Here is a 17,432-nt window from a genome sequence, read left to right on the forward strand (position 1 = left end):
AGCTGGATGTGGGGCTCAAACCCAGAAGCTATAAGATCATGACCGGAGCTGAAGTTGGACGTTTAACCGACTGAGCCACCCAGGCACCCCAACAGTTTTCCCTCTTTAAAGGGCCAACAGGGGCACCTGGGTGGCTCAGTCGGTTAAGCGTCCAACTCTTGATCTTGGCTCAAGTCATGATCTCACGGATCGTAGGATGGAGCCCTGTGTTGGGCTCCATGCTGGCAGAATGGGGCCTGCTTGGGATTCTCTCTGTCTCCCTCTTTGCCCCCTCCCCTGCTCACTTTCTCTCTTTCAATAAACAAACATAAAAAAAAGGACTAACAAACAGTCTAGGCAAATCTAGAAAATGAATGCTGGAAGCAGCTGGGAGAAGAGTCACACATAGACCAACTTCACTCAGAAAGTTGGCAATGTCTTCCCTTTCTCCCATTATTTTGCAGAGGCCAGAGAGGTTAAGTGAATTTGCTGGATATGGTGAAGCTAGGACTTGAATCCTAGGCTGGGAGTGTTCTCCACACTACCACTTTGCCCTGACCTGTTTGGACACCTCACTCTAGGCCCTGCCTCTCACGTGGCCCAGGGCCAGTCCAGGAGTAAGTTGGTGGGCCAGTCTCCAGGATTCCCGAACAAAAATAAAGGGGATGTCTAGGTCTGGTCTAGAGCTGAGAAGCAGCTGTGGGCATCTGCCTCATTTCAGGTACTTATCTCTTCCCAGTTCTCATTGTTGGACAAAGGAGACCTCACCCCACAGGCTTAAAGCTTCAGGATCTCTACCTGCCTGGTAGATCATCGAGAGGGTCGAGACAGATGGGCCAGGGAAATACCTACATTCCAGAAGTCCCAGCCTGTAATGCTTTGTTTTCCCATTGAATCATAGTTATGTCCTAGAATATCATAGCCTAGTACTGTGCACCAGAGACATTATGAAGAAAATGGGCTTTTTATAAGTATTTTCACATGAAAATACAGATTTCCAAATGATCAGCTCACAAAAGTCATAGAAATAGCATCCTTTTACAGGCTCAAAATTGCACCCCTGCCCCAACATCTTCCCTTTTGATACACCGTAGCTTGTTTCATGTACAAAAAGCTGTAGAGTAACCCTGGGTTAGATGACTTCCTCTCCAGCTAAGTATTTGGGAAATGCCACATAAAGTAAGAGATTCTTTTTCACTTCCTTTTGGCCTCTGAACAAGCTCCAAGGTGTCACAGAGAGGAAACAAGGATTTTAGTTCTGTCACATTTTGTGCTTCCATTTTCCCCTGCAGTAGCTCCAGGCCAGTCTCTGTGGGCCAGCCTGTGCAGACTTCATTTTGCCTGGGGGACTCTCACTCATTTCTCACCTTTGTTTTTGGCAGTAATGCCTCTATATCTGTTGATAACTGACTCAGCGTTGCAGCAATACCTTTTTATACAATTCATCCTATAGATGTTACCAGAATGTTGTTCATCTCTTCATAAAGGAACATCAGGGGCATTACCTGTCACGCCCAACTTCATCTACCAGATTAGCCTTGAAGAAAGCCACGTGCCCAGGAAGGGGAGAATTTCTTGGTACTTCAGGTGTAATGAATGAGGCTTTCATTGATTTCCTTTTTGGTGTTGTTCAGATTACATAGCCTGAAGCGAGGCAAGATTGGCCAAATGTTTTGTTAACTAAGGTTATACTCAACTGTTCTGACTCCTTGCCCCAGGAAACACATTTGCTTAGTATTAATGCTATGCCTCTGACATGAGGTAGACTTTGCATTGCAAGGCTGAGGTGCCCAACCCCAAACTCAGGGGCAAGGATGAACACTTTGGCCCTAAGAGCAAACCAGGTTGGCTGCTTTGCACTGCTGCTGAGTGGTAAGCAAGCATCATGACAGGGTGGAAGGTTTCTGGTCTAGCAGGCCCAGTCTACATACATAGACAGGGCTAAGGTGTGCCGTGTGTTATAAAAGCTCAGTGTAGCATGAATCTCTATATTGGGGATAAAATGAAGCCCTCCTCCAAAAAAGAAAACTAAAAAAGCATGTAAGAATGGAGATCCAATGTATACACATTGCAAATACACACACACACACACACACACACACACACACACACACACACACGAATGCTTGGAAATCTCAAGGATTTTAAAGTTCCTAAACAAAAACAGAGCAATGCTCAGAACAAAAGACAAGTAAAAAATGTACCATCATCAAATTAAGGGAAGCAAACAGAATAGGAAGGGAGGGGAGGGGAGCAGGCCTGGGTGAGCCTTCCTGTGCCTCTGCCCCAACTCACCAGCAACCATGAAAGATCACTTTCCAGGCCTTTCTGTTACATTTTTAAACCATTCATGTTCCTTCAATTTCCCTTTGAGATAGACAAAGCAAGTGGGGAAGTCTTTGAAAACAAGAAATTAGGTATATATTTTTAACTGAAAGTTCTTTGGAAGAGAAACAGTTTTTATATCTTAAGATTTCCAATCATCTATCTTTGTGGCACTAGAACGTGCAACAAAATGTGGTGGCTGGACTGGTTAGGGAGGGCCTGGTCAGAGTCCTCGGGAAGAAAAGGGAAGGGGACACTTCCTCTCTGGTACAGGGTTCATTGTGTATCCTTCTCATGGTTTCTTTTGAAATAACAAGGTTCAACTATATGAAGAAGAGGTCTTTATTCTTTATACTGTGTGGCTCAGAAAGAGACTTTTGATACAGGTTTGGAACTTAAAATAGTTAGCTGAGAGCCACTGAAACGTCCTATCAAAGCAATATAGTTTAATAGGCAGAGGGCTGGGCAGGGATCAGGAGTATGGACTCCTCTGAGCAGGATACAGAATTCTTAACCCCTGAACACTGCTTGGAGCTTCATCTCACCCACATGAGAGCTAAGATCAGTGCTGGGACCCAGCAATGGGGTTGCCCTGCAGCCTTTTGGGGATGCAAGAGTAGAGAAACAATTAGGCTCTATAATTCAGGCTCCAGATTTCAAAAGGACAATTTTTCTCCTCAAATAATGAATATTGCCAAGTATTCTAAGAATGAAACATCAGCAGAAAGTGAAAAGGGACCTAAAATTTGGCATCTGTGTTTTCCTCCTGGAGCTGGGCAGGAACAGGAGCCAGAGAACCCTCTCTGCCAGGGGTACAAAGTACTCCGGTCAGAATAGAAGATTCTTTTTTGCCTCACTGGTAGGACAGTAGCAGTTTCTATGTGGTGGACAGAACCACAAGAGAAGTTTAAATTTAACACAAAAGTCATAATGAGCTGGCAAAAGAGGAAGAAATGGGTTGATGAGAACCAAGTAGCAGAGGCTATAAGGTATTTGATGGTAGGGTATTTCATAATTCAGAAGATACACTGGGGTTTCTTTCTTCTATTTATTTTCTTTTTCTCTCAAATTTTTTGGAATTCTAAACCTGAGAGGCTAGTAGCTCTCAAGTCAGGGACACAGAACTGAAAATAGCCAATGACCTTTTATCAGTTAAACATGGGAGTGCAGAAAACAAACCTAGACACACGAGGTAATCAGTGGCAACAGGATCTTGAGCTGGGAGGGAAGGGTGAATATAACTATAAAGGAATGGGTTTTGACAGTTCCTTCTGGGAGATTTTAAGCTAAAAAAAAAAAAAAAAGTCTTTTTCACACACTGAGATTCGTTTTTAGGATTGACATAAACATCTGCCGGGGCATGTCAGGAGGAGGTGGGAAAGGAGTCAAGGATATTAGACAGGAACTGGGATTTGTTAATTGGAATGCAAGCATCAGCCCTTTTACAGCATCAATGGCCATGAGTATGGAAGTCCCTGAACACCCCAGAAGCTCTGGGGCACTGAAGGGATCTGCCCTTCAGGGTAGGTGTCCGTGAGACCTTGGGGACAGAAAACAGACAGCAGAGACCAGCAACAACCCAACCCACCTGAGGCCAAGAACCTGTTTTCTTACTGCTCAAGGCTAAGAATATGGAACTGTCATATAGTAGGAATCACAGAATTATGTCTTTTAAATGAACGGGCCACAAAGTGACTCTTAAAAAGGATGGGATTATGGTAAAAAATAAGAGAGTGATCTTTGCCAGTTCTTCTAAGACGACTTCTAGGCAAGGAGCTTGCAAGGGGAGATGAAGAGGTCAGACGGCCAGGAACTCCAAGGAGGGCCCCAGTCTCCCCTGGTTAACCTCAGGAGCAGCCACTTGGCACTTCTCTTAACAAAGCTGCCCAAAGTCTAGAAATGAGACTCACAGATTTGTTATTACCCTAGTCAAATACGAATGGTGAGCTCTGTACAGTCAAGACATCAAAAATCGTGAATTCCTTTAAGGTAGAGGTTCTCTTGCTTTAGAGGGCATGAGAATCACTTGGAAGGTTTGTTAAAACACAGATAACCATGCCTCAACTCTAGAGTTTCTGATTCAGAAGGTCTGGGATAGGACTTGGGAATGTGCATTTCTAGTAAGCTCCCAAGTGTTGCTGCTGATGCTGCTGGTCCAGAGACCAGGCTTTGAGAACCACTGCCTTAGGCTTTTCCTATCTTCACTGAAAAGAACTGCTAAATAAGTTCCATGACACATGGAAGGAGGGAGTGACGTTATTATAGGCATCTGTCAACACAACCTCAAGGTCAGTGAATTTGGGCAGAAATCACAACTGAAACTTTTTCCATGCACTTGGATCTTTTAGGGGAAATATGAACACAGCCTAATGAAAATGGGTGAGGCTGAGTTCTTTACATGTTTGGCTCTTGAGTGTGATTGGCAGTGAGATTTCTAGTGGATGTGATACCTACATGTAAAGAACAAGAATGAGATTCAGGACACAGGTCACGTTGGGGAGGGAGGGAGAGAGAGTGTGAGTGTATGTGTGTGTGTGTGTGTGTGTGTGTGTGTGTGCATGTGTGTTACTACTGTTAAACGACTAAACAATATTACAGGGACTAGGATGCAGATGTGAGGTTGATGGGGAAGGGTAGGTGAACTTTTATTATAAAAAATTAAAGTAACCCGGGGCAGCAAAGGCTATCTCAAATCTTCCTGGAGTATTTATGTGGGGGGAATCCAGCAAGCTGCTCCATTATGAGCTGGAAAAGGGCCTGTGCTTTTGTCATTGGGTTATCAGGTTGATTTCTTCTTGTTGTTGGTGAGCAGGGACTGGGAAGAGCGGGTGGGGAGAGGGTGTCAGCAGGGTTAGTGTCAGCAACAGATGCTGCTATACATACCACCCAGATGCAAGTCGATGAGGTCACTGTAATAAGACTCTCCCCAATAGTCTACAACAAGGAATTGGTGAAGAGAGAGTTATTGGATCAGATAACCCTCCTGTGCCCCCTCATACCCAAAGCAATCAATGACAGGAAGCATAAGAAACACACAGAGATATAGCAAGAGGGCGAGGAGAACAGCTGGAGAGCATGCATCTCTCTGTAAGTACATCACATATACACACGTGCTATAGCTATATACTTCCTGGTGGTGGAAGGGAGTGCTCGCTAAAAACCACAAGTGATACAGTTAATAGCCAATTAGCAATGTGATTGCTGTTTAGACCTCTGATCAGTTAAGACAGAGCAGAAGGCCCTGGCTTTGCTGGGAGTCCTGACTCTGCTGGGACTCAACTGCATCTAACTAAGATTTTTATTTTTTATTTTATTTTATTTTATTTTTTTAAGATATTTAAAAATTCAAGGGCAGATCAGGGGCTACTTACTGCCTTTTTACTGAACTTTAGATGCCCCAGGCTGAGGGGTTGAAAGCAAGATATGAATATCCTACAACAGCTCTGCAAGGCCACCAATCCTTAGGTTTAAAGGCAGGCAGAGCTATCCCAAGAATTCACCTGTGACCCCACTGGTGAGCCTATCAAACTGTTTGCAGAACCGCCTTCACTGGATAGGTTTGAGATGAAGGAGATCCTGTTTCTTCTGAAGTTAGGCCTCAACTTCAGCCAGGCTTCTTTTTAAAAGCAGGCAATGAACTGTGATTATTTGCCCGTACGGCTCCTGGAGGTCTGCTGGCCACAGGTACTCCTTGCCTTTCAGCTCCACGTGGCTGTGCAGCACGGATGTGACATTCTTCACGTGCCTGAGATGTAGAGACTGGGCACTGCAGAGGGCCTGGCCTGGGCCTGAGTGGTCCTCACGCTTCCAGAATCATAAACAAATGCAGAGTCCGACAAAAGTCAGCTGCTACGTGTTACCCTTTGCCTCCAAATCTCTCAATCTGAATGCTGATCCTGGCAGCCTTTTGTTCTACACGAGGGTTTCCCCTTTAAGAATGGACACACCAGAGAGCAGCATGTAATCCTGGAAAGGTTTTTCAACTCATGCTCAAGGCTGATTCAGCGGTTTAAATTTGAATCACAGTTCCAGAAACAAAAAGGGTTTCTCAGGTGCTCCACACTAGAAATCACATCTGCCCTAGGCTTGAAGGCTCTGCGCCCAATCCTTGTGGCCCGAATATTACGTGAGCCTTAGACCAGTTGAGATCAACAGGATGGCAGGTCCTTATCAGGCCTCTTCTCTGGCAGGGCAGTCTGGACCCAACTCCGACTCCATCAGACGGCTATGGAGGCTCTTTAGCCCATTAGGCAGGACAGGATGGCAGACCCTCAGGGAAGGGGCCAACTAGCACTGCCAGAAGACTCCAAACTACTATGCTCAGCTGAGACGGTCTCCTTAAGGACTCAACCAGGAGGAACCAGACTATCAAGGGGAACGGAATGCAGAAGCAGGAGAGAAATGACAGCCAGTGTTCACAGTTCAGCCTCAAAGATGATCTCTGCCAAGCAGGACCAGGGCCCACTGAGATTTCTGACAAGAGGAGAGCTTTGGAAGCGATGTGTTTAAAATAAGAAAAATATGTTTGGAAGTATATTCTCATGATAGGAGCTACTGTATCTTGAGAATTTCCCAAATGCACCATGGGGAGATCTCCCAATGGAGCTCCCAAAGCCTGCCTTTGAAAATAGGATAAATATGTATTTGGATGAAGGTGTTTTGATAGTTTGCTTACAAGAGTTTGGACTAGAACAATGGTTTTCAAACTGTTCTGTGAGACCCTAGGATTCTTCAAGTGGTCTTCCAATTAATGGATTCACAAATACTTTGAACTCTGTTCAAGCTTACACAACACACACCACATTCAGAAGTCTGATATGCCAACTTTAACCCACTGAAGACAATCAACACATCAATCTGTGCTATCAGGCAAACTTGCTTTTGTGAGGTTCTCAGGACCAAGTTTCTTCTGCCCTCTGTGTGCAAGTATCTGTATCTGCCAAAAGTGTTAGGGAAGAGAATATCTTACATATTTATATAAATACTGGCCTGCAAGTAGAGTGCTCATGAACAGTAGTACAGGACAGCACCCTGGGGAGCCATCACTCCCAGCCTCCAGAGCAGCTCCTGTCACAGTACTGTCCTCTAGGAGGGTGACATCCATGCCATGATACCACAGCAGAGCTGGCTTTTGTGTTCACTGCATGCTTGGGGGCTTTTCTCTGAGATCTATTCTTTATAAGAAATAGGAGCTGCTATTAGATTTGTGAGTGATTCAACTGCGAAAACAATTCCTACTGCTCCACCTTCAGCTCCTAGCATGGAGGTAATTTCAACTGCACACATCCTGAGATGCCCACGTGAACTGTTAAAACACGGTCACCATTCACAGCAACTCCCTCTGTGTGTCAGGATGCTCTCTCCACTGGGCCCCAGAAACGGACTGCATGCGGAGGCCTCTGATGACTGGAGCTCTCTACTATAACCAATACTTCCAAATTGGTGCTTGCAAACATCCTTTTTGATTTAAACTTTAACTTACAATTTGGCTTGTATAAAGGGTTCTGCCGCTAGAAAACAAGTTTGAAAACCATTGAATTAGATGAAATCTTGGCTGTATATTTTTACGAAAAGGTAATTACCTAAATAACTGGAAGGGAGAACTTTGGCAATCTCCCATGCTAACCATCAAGGGTAGATTCTTCTACCCAGCAGCTTGAATAACATGGCCTGTTACAGAAATACTGAAGCAATACCACAGACTCAAACTGCATGACATCTAATAGGTGCTTTACAGAAGCCATCAACCCTGGGGCAGCCCACTTGAACTTCAGAACCTTGTGAGGAGGAGGCAGAGACTGTCTTCCTTGAGGACTTATGCTAACAATGAAATGGAGGTGCATATGCTTGCTGAGTTATTCTGACTACATGTTGGAAGACCTATCCCTCATGTTCCATTTTGGCAGAAGTAACCTGTGGGAAAGGACAGGAAGGAATGAAGGTGGGCTAAAGCTCCCTCCTGACATCTGCAGGAAGAGAAAGCAGTGATATTAGGGCCCTGGGGATCCTGTTACAACTGGTGCAGGGCACCCCTGCTGGGCTCGAGCTAACTCCCTCTGGGTGGGCTAGTTTTACTGAGGGGGCCAAATAAGGGCATGCAGGGCAGGGAGCCAAAACAAAATGGCGGGGGACATCACGGCTTCATTTGGAAGCCTGGAGGCCATTTCAGGTGAACCCAAATCTCCACTCCTTGACACAGGGGCCAGTGCTTGCCTTGCAGTCACACGTCCCAGGCTTCTGACTAACTGGCTGCTCAGTGGTTCAAGTTTTTGCATTTCATTTGGTGGCCCAGCCTTCAAGCAGTAACTCCAGCATCAGGTAAGGCACAAAACCAATAACATCACATCCTCATCATTCTCCCCCATCCCCTCTCGTCACCTGAAGGTCATCACTGAATCAACTGTTCAGCTGCGATTTCTAGGCCTTGAAAGGCCTGGAAAGATCTACTTCTATGGCCAAACGCTGACGTCCCCCACATGAACTTTGGGCTTACAAAACCCTATGAATTCATCTTGACATCAGGCACATACTGTGAGGTCAGCTCAGCAAGATCATATGGCAGCAACTGGTCCTGTTCCTGGCTGCCTCTTACTGGTTCCGCTTCAGTTTATAGAGAGCCTGCCCACCAGGAGATGCACCACCCCTGCCCTTCTGCCATGCCATAAGGAGTAAGGGGCTACTGCAAAGTTAGGTCACCACCTTTCTTCATCCCCAGCCTCACAACTTGAATGCTGAACCTTGGAGGCCTGTGCTCTCTACAAGGAGAGGGAGGTTTCCCCATCCAGAGACTGGACCAAGACTCATGGACTCTCAAGAAAGCAGAGATCAGTCACTCCATGCCTGAGTTGGGGCTGGCCCACTGGTTTCAAGGTCCTGAACCAACGGAGCTTCTTCCTGGGCCCTTGGGACCAGGGATGACTCAGGTTGTTCCTTGCTTTCTGTGTGCCCAACTGTGTTGAATCCACCTCACAGGCTCCTTGGATAAACGGTGGGTGTGACTGCGCTACGTTCCACAGCTCTTCCCTGGGAATGGCAGCCACTGAGCACATGGTCTTCACAGCCATTTCCCAGTGTCTACTCTGCGCTGGCTTGCCACCATCCCCTGAGCCTGCCCACCCTGCCCTGAGTGACCAGCACACTGGGAGACCTGTGTACTCCACACACAGGAGGCGGTGAGGGCTCTGTGGGGCATGTGCCCTCCCATTCTCTGTGCACTCCGAGCAAGAAAGGGAGCCCAGAGAGCTAAAGACTGGAAGTGGCATGTGGGGAGCAGGTTGGGGGTCCTGCTTGTGTAGTTCTGTGATGGCTCCTTGTGGTACAGTTTCCCTCATTCCCAGTTATTTTCTTCTAGAGAAAATGATGGGGTGGGAAAGGAAGAGGAAGAGAGAAGGAGGAGGCCCAGTGCCTGCCACCAACAAATGAAGTGGGCTGAGAGTTCGTTCTACCGATAAATGCCAAGCCCTCAGACAGGGCAGAAGAACAAGTCCAGGCCTTGGGGCAGTCCCAAACAGAGAGGCTTTTCTTTTTCCTTTGCTTAACAGGAAGCCCCGATCTCGGTGATGAAGGGCCCCAGAGAACCCTGCTGGAAAAGAAGCTGAATTCCAGAGGAGGTGACACAAAACTAGCCTTCCATGGGGCGGGTGGGGCTGGGGATTTTCCTTTAGGAACAAACCTCCTCACAAAGGAGACCCAGACAATACCTGCTTCACCACGGAGCGCCTTCTCCACAGCAACCCCTCTTTCCTCCAGCTGCCTCTGCTTCTCCTCCACCTGCTCCAGCTGTCGCTGGATAATCTATGGGAAGACAGACGGTATAAGTACCCAACTTTCTCTCTCCGTCTCCTAGCTTTCAGGAAGACAACTAAAGATAAACAGGGAGAAAAACAAATTAGGTCCAAGAGTTGGAAAGGCTTTAGTCCATGGGCATTATGCCCAGAGTGTGGTGTGATGACCACCTACCTCGAATCCCCCAGGGCCTCGTTAACAATGCAGACCAGGGCCTGCCATTAGTAAGCACCAGAGCGTGTGGGTGCACATTAAAGGAGTGACCAGCCAACTGCAGGGCAGTTCAAAGATAGGAGTAGATGTAAGCTCCTGCAGGAAGAACTGAAATTCTGTAGCCTAAGTAAGACCTTGCTAATGGTGAGGTTGCTAAAGCATTAGCAGGAGTTCTTGGAGGGTACTGCAGAAATCCTGACTCTATAAGATTAAAAAAAAAAAATCTAGAATGGAGCAATGCACCAGAATCTGTTTGGAGGCACACAGTGAGAAGTTTCTCTGTGCTCCACAGGGACTACCCATGGTTACTAGATGGACATTCAACCCAGCAGCAGCCAGTGGCATATATCTGGAGAGTGTCTATGCAGAAAATGAAATAAAATCTGGGGATCCATACAATGCAGAGAATGTGGATAGAGAATAATGTTCAAGAAAAAGACTAAACGACTGGTGTTGTGATGCCTGCTAAACATGGAATTCAAAGGTGTATCTTTGTTGGTATTTGGTTGGTTTGCTGTTAATGTTTCTCATTGTTGTATGAATACAACTGCATGTATATAAGTTCATTAAAAATTTTTTTTAAATGTTTATTTTTGAGAGACAGAAAGAGTGAGAGGGCAAGCAGAGGAGGGGCAGAGAGAGAGAGGGAGACAAAGAATCCGAAGCAGGCTCAGCACTGTCAGCGCAAAGCCCAACGCGGGGCTTGAACCCACGAACCATGAGATCATGACCTGTGCTAAAGTTGGACACTCAACCGACTGAGGCACTCAGGTGCCCCTTATTTTAAAAACTATATTATATTTAGATATCTTCTGGTACTTTGTATAAAAAATTATTTTTTGTTCCGTGAAGAAAATCTAGAATGGTCTAGGATCTGTGAGGCCTGAATACAGAGGCTAATGCCTGGAGGACAGCTCTGACCTGGAAACCCCCGGCCCATCAGAGGCTGCCAGGTCGCCTCTTGATAACAGCTTTCACAACTGAACTAGCTGACTTTACAATGATTACTCCAGAGCAAGGAATTTAGGAAACTCAAAGCATGGCTCTTCCCTTTCTACGAATTTATTCCACAAAAATGAGGCTTCTATAGTTGCATTGAGCCAGAGGCTTGTGGCCTGAGACTTTGGGGCTGTTCTCTCAGTTATCAGGGATACCCCATCTACCTCTGCTCTGCCCTCTTTACCCTCCCTCGTCGTGGACAAAGACCAGCATGTGAGAGAGGAGGGTGCTCTTTCCCACTCGGAGTTGTGGCCCTTTTGGGGATTTTACCTGAGCTCGGTGTAGCCGCTTCAGTTCCTCTTGTTTGGCCTGCCTCCTAGCTGCCTTTTGCACACGCCGGGTCAGCTTGGCGTTCAGTTCCTCCTCCGTGTATGTTCTTGGCTGGAGAGAATGAGAGAGATTTCCTAAGTCAGGTGCAGCAGGCCTGGGACAGGTTTGGGTGCTGGCTGGCAGGGGGCACAGTGAGCACTGTCCCTAGGTCACGGCTGCCCTTTTGCAGAGTGCCCACGGGGCAGACAGGGGGCCGTGAGGTGTGTGCAGATTCCCAGGCTGCAGCTTGGCCAGAGGCTTTGCTGACACTCATCCTTGCTGGAGCCCTAAGTGCTATAGGGCACAGCTAAAGATCTCCAGGGATGGGATCTGTGATAGGGACGGAAGGCTGAGTGGGGACTGCCTGGGGGCCACATGCTCCTTTACCACAAAGATCACCTGTTTCCCACATAAGGATGTCTGGTCTTTTTAAGATTTTCTGGGGGTAAAAACAGGTAATGAGTTCCCCCAAGCCTCCTGCTTCTAGGAGGCATACAGGGAAAGGAAAACGAAAAGTCGGGCTCTTATATTCTTGTTTAGTATCAAATGCCACTTTCTTCAGAGTGATATTTCTAAGGTTTTTAAGAAGTAACATCTCAAGTAGAGAAAATGGGGATGCTTCCATTCTCAGTCTGAGTGAACCCCAAACTAATATAGTCTGAAGGGAGATGTGGAGGTGAACGGGGACTGACTCCAGGATCTGCACCGAGGAGCAGTGGGCCACTGACAGGGAGGAAGGAAATGGTCCAGCAGGGTGGTTTCAGCCAGTGCCATCAAGCCCCGAGGAGGCAACAGGCCAAATCCAGGGCAAATCCGTGGACGCAACTGCCTGAGCATCCCCACCTGCACCGAGGGCAGTGTCAGGTGCCTGGAGTAAACACTGAGCAACCACCATGAGGCACATGCTGGAGGGGCAGGGGTCTGCTTCTATTCCTAAAATCTTATTTCTTCCACGGGGGGGGGGGGATGGGGGGGGGAAAAGAGAGAGACTTTGGTAGACTTTAAAAGGGACTTCCAAATTCAACTCAGGAGTATAGTCTCATAATCTTTATTTTAAGAGCTCAAGTGATCATCGTGGTGTTCTAGAGCCCTAAGCATTTCACCTTGCAGGTCATGGAGCTGAGGGCTCCCGATTCCTGTAGTGCCCAGTCCCAATGGGGCAGCCCTGGAGTGAAATTACCACATGCACTCCAGCCAGTGAAGGGCAGGGGGTCTCACCTTCCTCCATCATGACACAGCTAAAGAAAGTTCTGCTGCCAGTGTTTGCTACCGCTCCATGCATGTGTGAACAGTTAGTGAGGATGTGGCTGGAGGGCCAGGGCTAGGGGCTGCTCCGGGCGGTTAATCACAGACACGCATGCAATGATGACCAGCCATGGGAATGAGACACTACCTTTGATGCATATGATCTCCTGAATGCCAAGGCGTGTGGTACATAAATCAACTTTTAAGGGGATGGCAACAGAAAACAAAACAGAATAGTAATAATAACAATTAAAAATTAAAACTAGAACACAGAAATGGAGCAAAATCAGTTAGAAGTTTAAAACAAACACACAAGACTAAAGACTTAAAACACATGATTATTTTCCACAGTATCACACAGGACTGCGTAAGTAAGGAACCTGAGTATGTAGATCCCAGCAGCAGAGTCTCCGTGAACCCTGGTTTTGAATAAGGCCTGGGTTCACTTTTCCACTAAGACAGCTTCTTCCTCACTATGCCCCAAATCTCCGTTCTCTTTTCACTCTCCCTTGTGTATAATAAACCAAAACTGTTTAAATATATGGTTATAGATGTTACTTCTCCTTCAGTAGCCCATTTGCTTGTGGAAATTCAGACTATTTCTTTCAGCTCAGTGTTATAGGTGGGTGGAAGGGGACAGGTGGTGGAAAATTCCTGTTGCCAGGGACACAGACCACAGATACAGGGCAAACTGAGTATAAAATCTGTTCTCTTCCAAAAGGTTCTCTCCCAGCCAGATAGGTTTCCAGAGGACCACCCAGAAATCCTGGATGGGGATGGAGGCCATTTCTTGATTATACAGCTTGAAAGGTACCTCAACATAAATAACTGATATTCACCAGAAATATGTCAGGCACCTATGTCAGTGAATGCAACCTCTTTTCCACTAAACCTTGAGCAGAGATGCCCAGAGCTAAGGTTACATTTGCTCTCTTCGCTTCTCACCAGCCCCAACAAATGGCTAAGAGGCAGTAAGGGAGCAAGAGAGGGGAGAGGAGCCCAGAGCTCTGGATGCTGCAGACGAGAGATTCTGAGAGCTTCAGGAGGGACTGTAATCTCTTGCTCCCTTGCTGCTTCTCTGTGCATCAGTGGGGACTAGTCTAGTGGAGGCTACATTTCAAGAGCACAGTGGCCCAGAAGAGAATGGGTCTGCCTCCTAGCAGTGACACTGAACTTCGAGCGTGTATGTCCTGCCTCAGACTGATTCTTCCCTGCCACAAACCAGAGGGAGAGGATGAATCTCAATATAACAAGTCCGTTAAAAACACAGAAGACACAGAATTTCCCCAAGCAGCATGTGAACCACTCCACAGGAACTATGTAGCCACAACCACAAGGAACAGCACTTAGCATCTGTACCTTTGGCTGCTGTACCAAGTAAAGAGAGTGGGGGCAATTGCCTACTGGTTTCTGGCAAGAGAGGAAGGTACCAACTTGGCAGGGGCCGCAACTACAGGAGTGAGATCACAATGCATCTGTGGTGCTGAGAAAATAAGGCCGGCCACAGAGCTGAAGCTTCTGCTGTGAAATGGCATGGCCTGACCCAGGGCAAATGTCCACGCCCATGGCTAGGCTGCAGAGATCAAGATGCAGCGCTCCATTCGTATGTACAGTCAAACCAAGGCAAAGGAAAGAGGTAGACGTGAAGTACCTTTGGTTGGTAGGGTCACAAGTGATAACATACATTTAATCTGTATTATCTTAATTTTTCTACATAAGCACTTTAAATAAAAATAAGTTAGTTTCAGTTTCAGTTGTGTGTGTGTTTTTTTTTTTTTTTTGAAATGAAACAAAACTCAGGGACTTGTTTCACAGACACCTGACTCAGAGATGGGTCTATGATGCAAGAGGAACCACTTCCCCCAACTCTGTGGGCAAGCTGCTCGGGTCAGGCATGTCAGCAAGATGCTCCTTCCTGAGTCAATTTCAGCCACACTGTCACTTTTGGTATCCCCTCTCCCCTCACTTCCTGCACTGAAAATTTTCAAACCTAGGAAAAGTTGAAAGAGGACAATGAACCCCTTAGCCCAGATTTGCTAAATGTTAGCATTTTGCCGTGTATTTGATATATATAATCTTTATACATATCTTTTAAAAAATTATTTGTAGTCATTTTTATGCCTACAAATTTTAGCATGTTCTTCTTAGAAAAGACGTTTTTCTACATGACTGTAGTACCTTAATGTCTTACAAGGAACTTAGCATCGATGTGGTACATTATATATCTACACATATTATACCACCCATGATCAAAGTCAATTATTCCAAAGGGTCCTTTATGGCTGTTTTTGTTTTGTTTCCCTGCTTTAGCTTCCATGCTTGAAAATACACAGCACCTGCTCTCGCTCTGCCTGACCCCACACCATGGTGGGATTCTGGTCAACATGTCCTAGGCTCAACTTTGTCTTGAGTATTCTCTGCTCGGCCTCTGTGGGGCACACATGGAACATGAAGTCCCCAAGGCTTCTGATTCTGGGGTTCTAGGAGTGGGGTCCATGACTTGTTCATGTAGAAGGGGAAGAGCTTCCCAGTAAGTCCCCAGGAGAGGCTGTTGTCAGTGACATGGATTACCAAGAAGAAGCCTTGGCATGTATGCCAAGAAGCTTTGGCATAGCCAGCTTGGGCAGCCTGCCACTCTGCATTCTTCCAGGATGTCTCATTAATTAACAGAGAAAAAGTGGAGAGACTGACCACAGATGGGAGTTTCTGACCAACAGGAGATGAACAGGCTGAACATCTGCATGGAAGCAAAGTGAACCTTGGACCTTGATCCTTCATGGACCCCCCAACCCTCCCTATGGTAGTGCCAGTCCCCAGTGTCAGGACATGTTGACCCATGTACATATGTAGAAGTAGCTCTTAGTTCCAATCCCAGGATCAATACTACTGCCTGGGAAAACACTCGATAGGAGGCATATAAAGCCAGGTCCCTGCAGGAGAGAAGGCACACAGATCCCAATAGCTCAGTGCTGTCACTGCTGGCTAGGCTGGGAAAGGTAGAAGTTGGTTCTGCACATGGTGGGTCAGGATGAGGGGCCTGGCTGTTTAGGTATACTTCTAGGAGAGTGGATAGGTAAACAGCTGGTATGGCTGGCAATAATGAGAGGAGAACTAAAAGATGGGTTTCTTCCAGTTGACCAACTTGCTAAAAGCTGGATTGGGCTGGGGAGGGGGAATCGGGAAAAAGCTGCAGGAGTAATCTTTGCTGAACAGGCATGTGCAGGGCTCAGGTCTGCCCTGGCAACTCCCTGGAAGTCGCCGGAGAGGGTAGACCCAAATCCAAACCCTGGGGAGTCTTGTAAAGAAGGTACATAATGTTCTGGGGAAATTTTTCATTCAGAAAAGGGAGCTGAAGGTAGCTGGGCTATCGTCTGGGACAGGAGGGTGAGTGTGTGTCCCAGGGTCAGACAATGGATATGGGACACTTCAACCACCCCTGTGTGCTGCCCAGGCCTTTCTGGATCGTAGTCCCCACGCCCTCATTGTCTCTGTGACACAGATGCCCTGTTAGAACTTCTCTAATCCCTCTCCCTCCTCCAACTTCACTGTACCTACACGGAGCTACAAGACCCTTGGAAATCAAAAGACTGAATACATATCCAAGCGGGCTAGTGATGAAGGAGCGCTCCACATTGAGGTTTTGCTTCTCAGGAGACATGAGTGGACACATCATCTCCTAAGCCTGTAGTAAGAGTGACCGAGTCAGATCCCCAGTGCCCCACTCAGCACAGAACCTAGGTCGGTTTCCTGGACTGGTTCTTTCATAGCAAAACTTCCTCTCTGATCCACAAACATACAAAGCAGGGAGTGACTCAGCCCCCATCTAGAGATGCCTAAACCCTGTCGTCCCTGTCCCAGCCTCCACCAGAACGTGAGGCACAAACAACGCTGTTCCTGTCACTCCGGGCATTGGTAGATGCTATTCCACACGGGATTTCAGAGGACCAAAGAACAAATGGACAGTGCCAGCTGCTTGCTAAAGATCTAGTGAATCTTTAAGTGTGGAATGTCTCTGTCTTCTTCCCAAGAACTAAACACAGGAACTCTTGCCATTGAGGCAAATAAGCCCCAGCTGTTCACTGAAAAAGCCCAAGAGAAGAGCTCTCTGTGTGTGTCTCTTACTCGGAGCTGGGCTGGGCTCGGGAGTCAGCTGTGTGTCTGCTGGGAGATCGGAGGAGGGTGCTCCCTTTCCACCGTGGGCTTGAGATGTGCTTTCTCTTTCTTCCACCCGACCGAAGGCCAATGCTACACGGAGGACGAGAGTCAACTCCTTGACCCCGTCTGAAGCCCCTCTATTGACGGCGCCTACGTACCTCTCGCCTGGACTTCTGGGAGGACCTCTCAAGGATGTCGTCACTGGAGAGGTCAGAGTCCTCTGAGAAACTCAACTGGCGCCGCAGCTGCAACTCTAATGGGATGGAAAGAAGAAGCAAATCGAGGACACCACAGTGCTTTCCTCATGTCTACATTCACACGAGCCACCCAGGGGAGTGGGGTACAGATTTTATTTCTTTCCAGTCTGAGTGGCTCTAAACCCACGCTGGGGAGCCAGGGGCTTGGAGGCTGACCTGTGCTGC

General features: G+C 47.1%; 1 protein-coding gene across 4 annotated transcripts in view; it reads right to left on the reverse strand.

The window, feature by feature from the left end:
* The window catches only part of MICAL3 (microtubule associated monooxygenase, calponin and LIM domain containing 3), a 271,709-nt gene that overhangs the window by 13,369 nt on the left and 240,908 nt on the right, over positions 1–17,432 (reverse strand). For 3 of the 4 annotated variants that reach the window (XM_039249995.1, XM_039249994.1, XM_039249996.1), the window contains 5 exons: positions 17,169–17,263; positions 13,004–13,054; positions 11,572–11,682; positions 10,005–10,098; positions 5,188–5,238 (listed from right to left, as the gene is read on the reverse strand). In XM_039249995.1, coding sequence (XP_039105926.1) covers positions 5,188–5,238; positions 10,005–10,098; positions 11,572–11,682; positions 13,004–13,054; positions 17,169–17,263 — 402 coding nt within the window. The remainder of the gene's footprint in view (positions 1–5,187; positions 5,239–10,004; positions 10,099–11,571; positions 11,683–13,003; positions 13,055–17,168; positions 17,264–17,432) is intronic. The other variant, XM_039249998.1, reaches the window with a different exon arrangement.

Source organism: Hyaena hyaena, unplaced genomic scaffold (assembly GCF_003009895.1).
Source record: "Hyaena hyaena isolate Hyena2069 unplaced genomic scaffold, ASM300989v1 scaffold_368, whole genome shotgun sequence".
In the NCBI taxonomy this organism is placed as follows: Eukaryota; Metazoa; Chordata; class Mammalia; order Carnivora; family Hyaenidae; genus Hyaena; species Hyaena hyaena.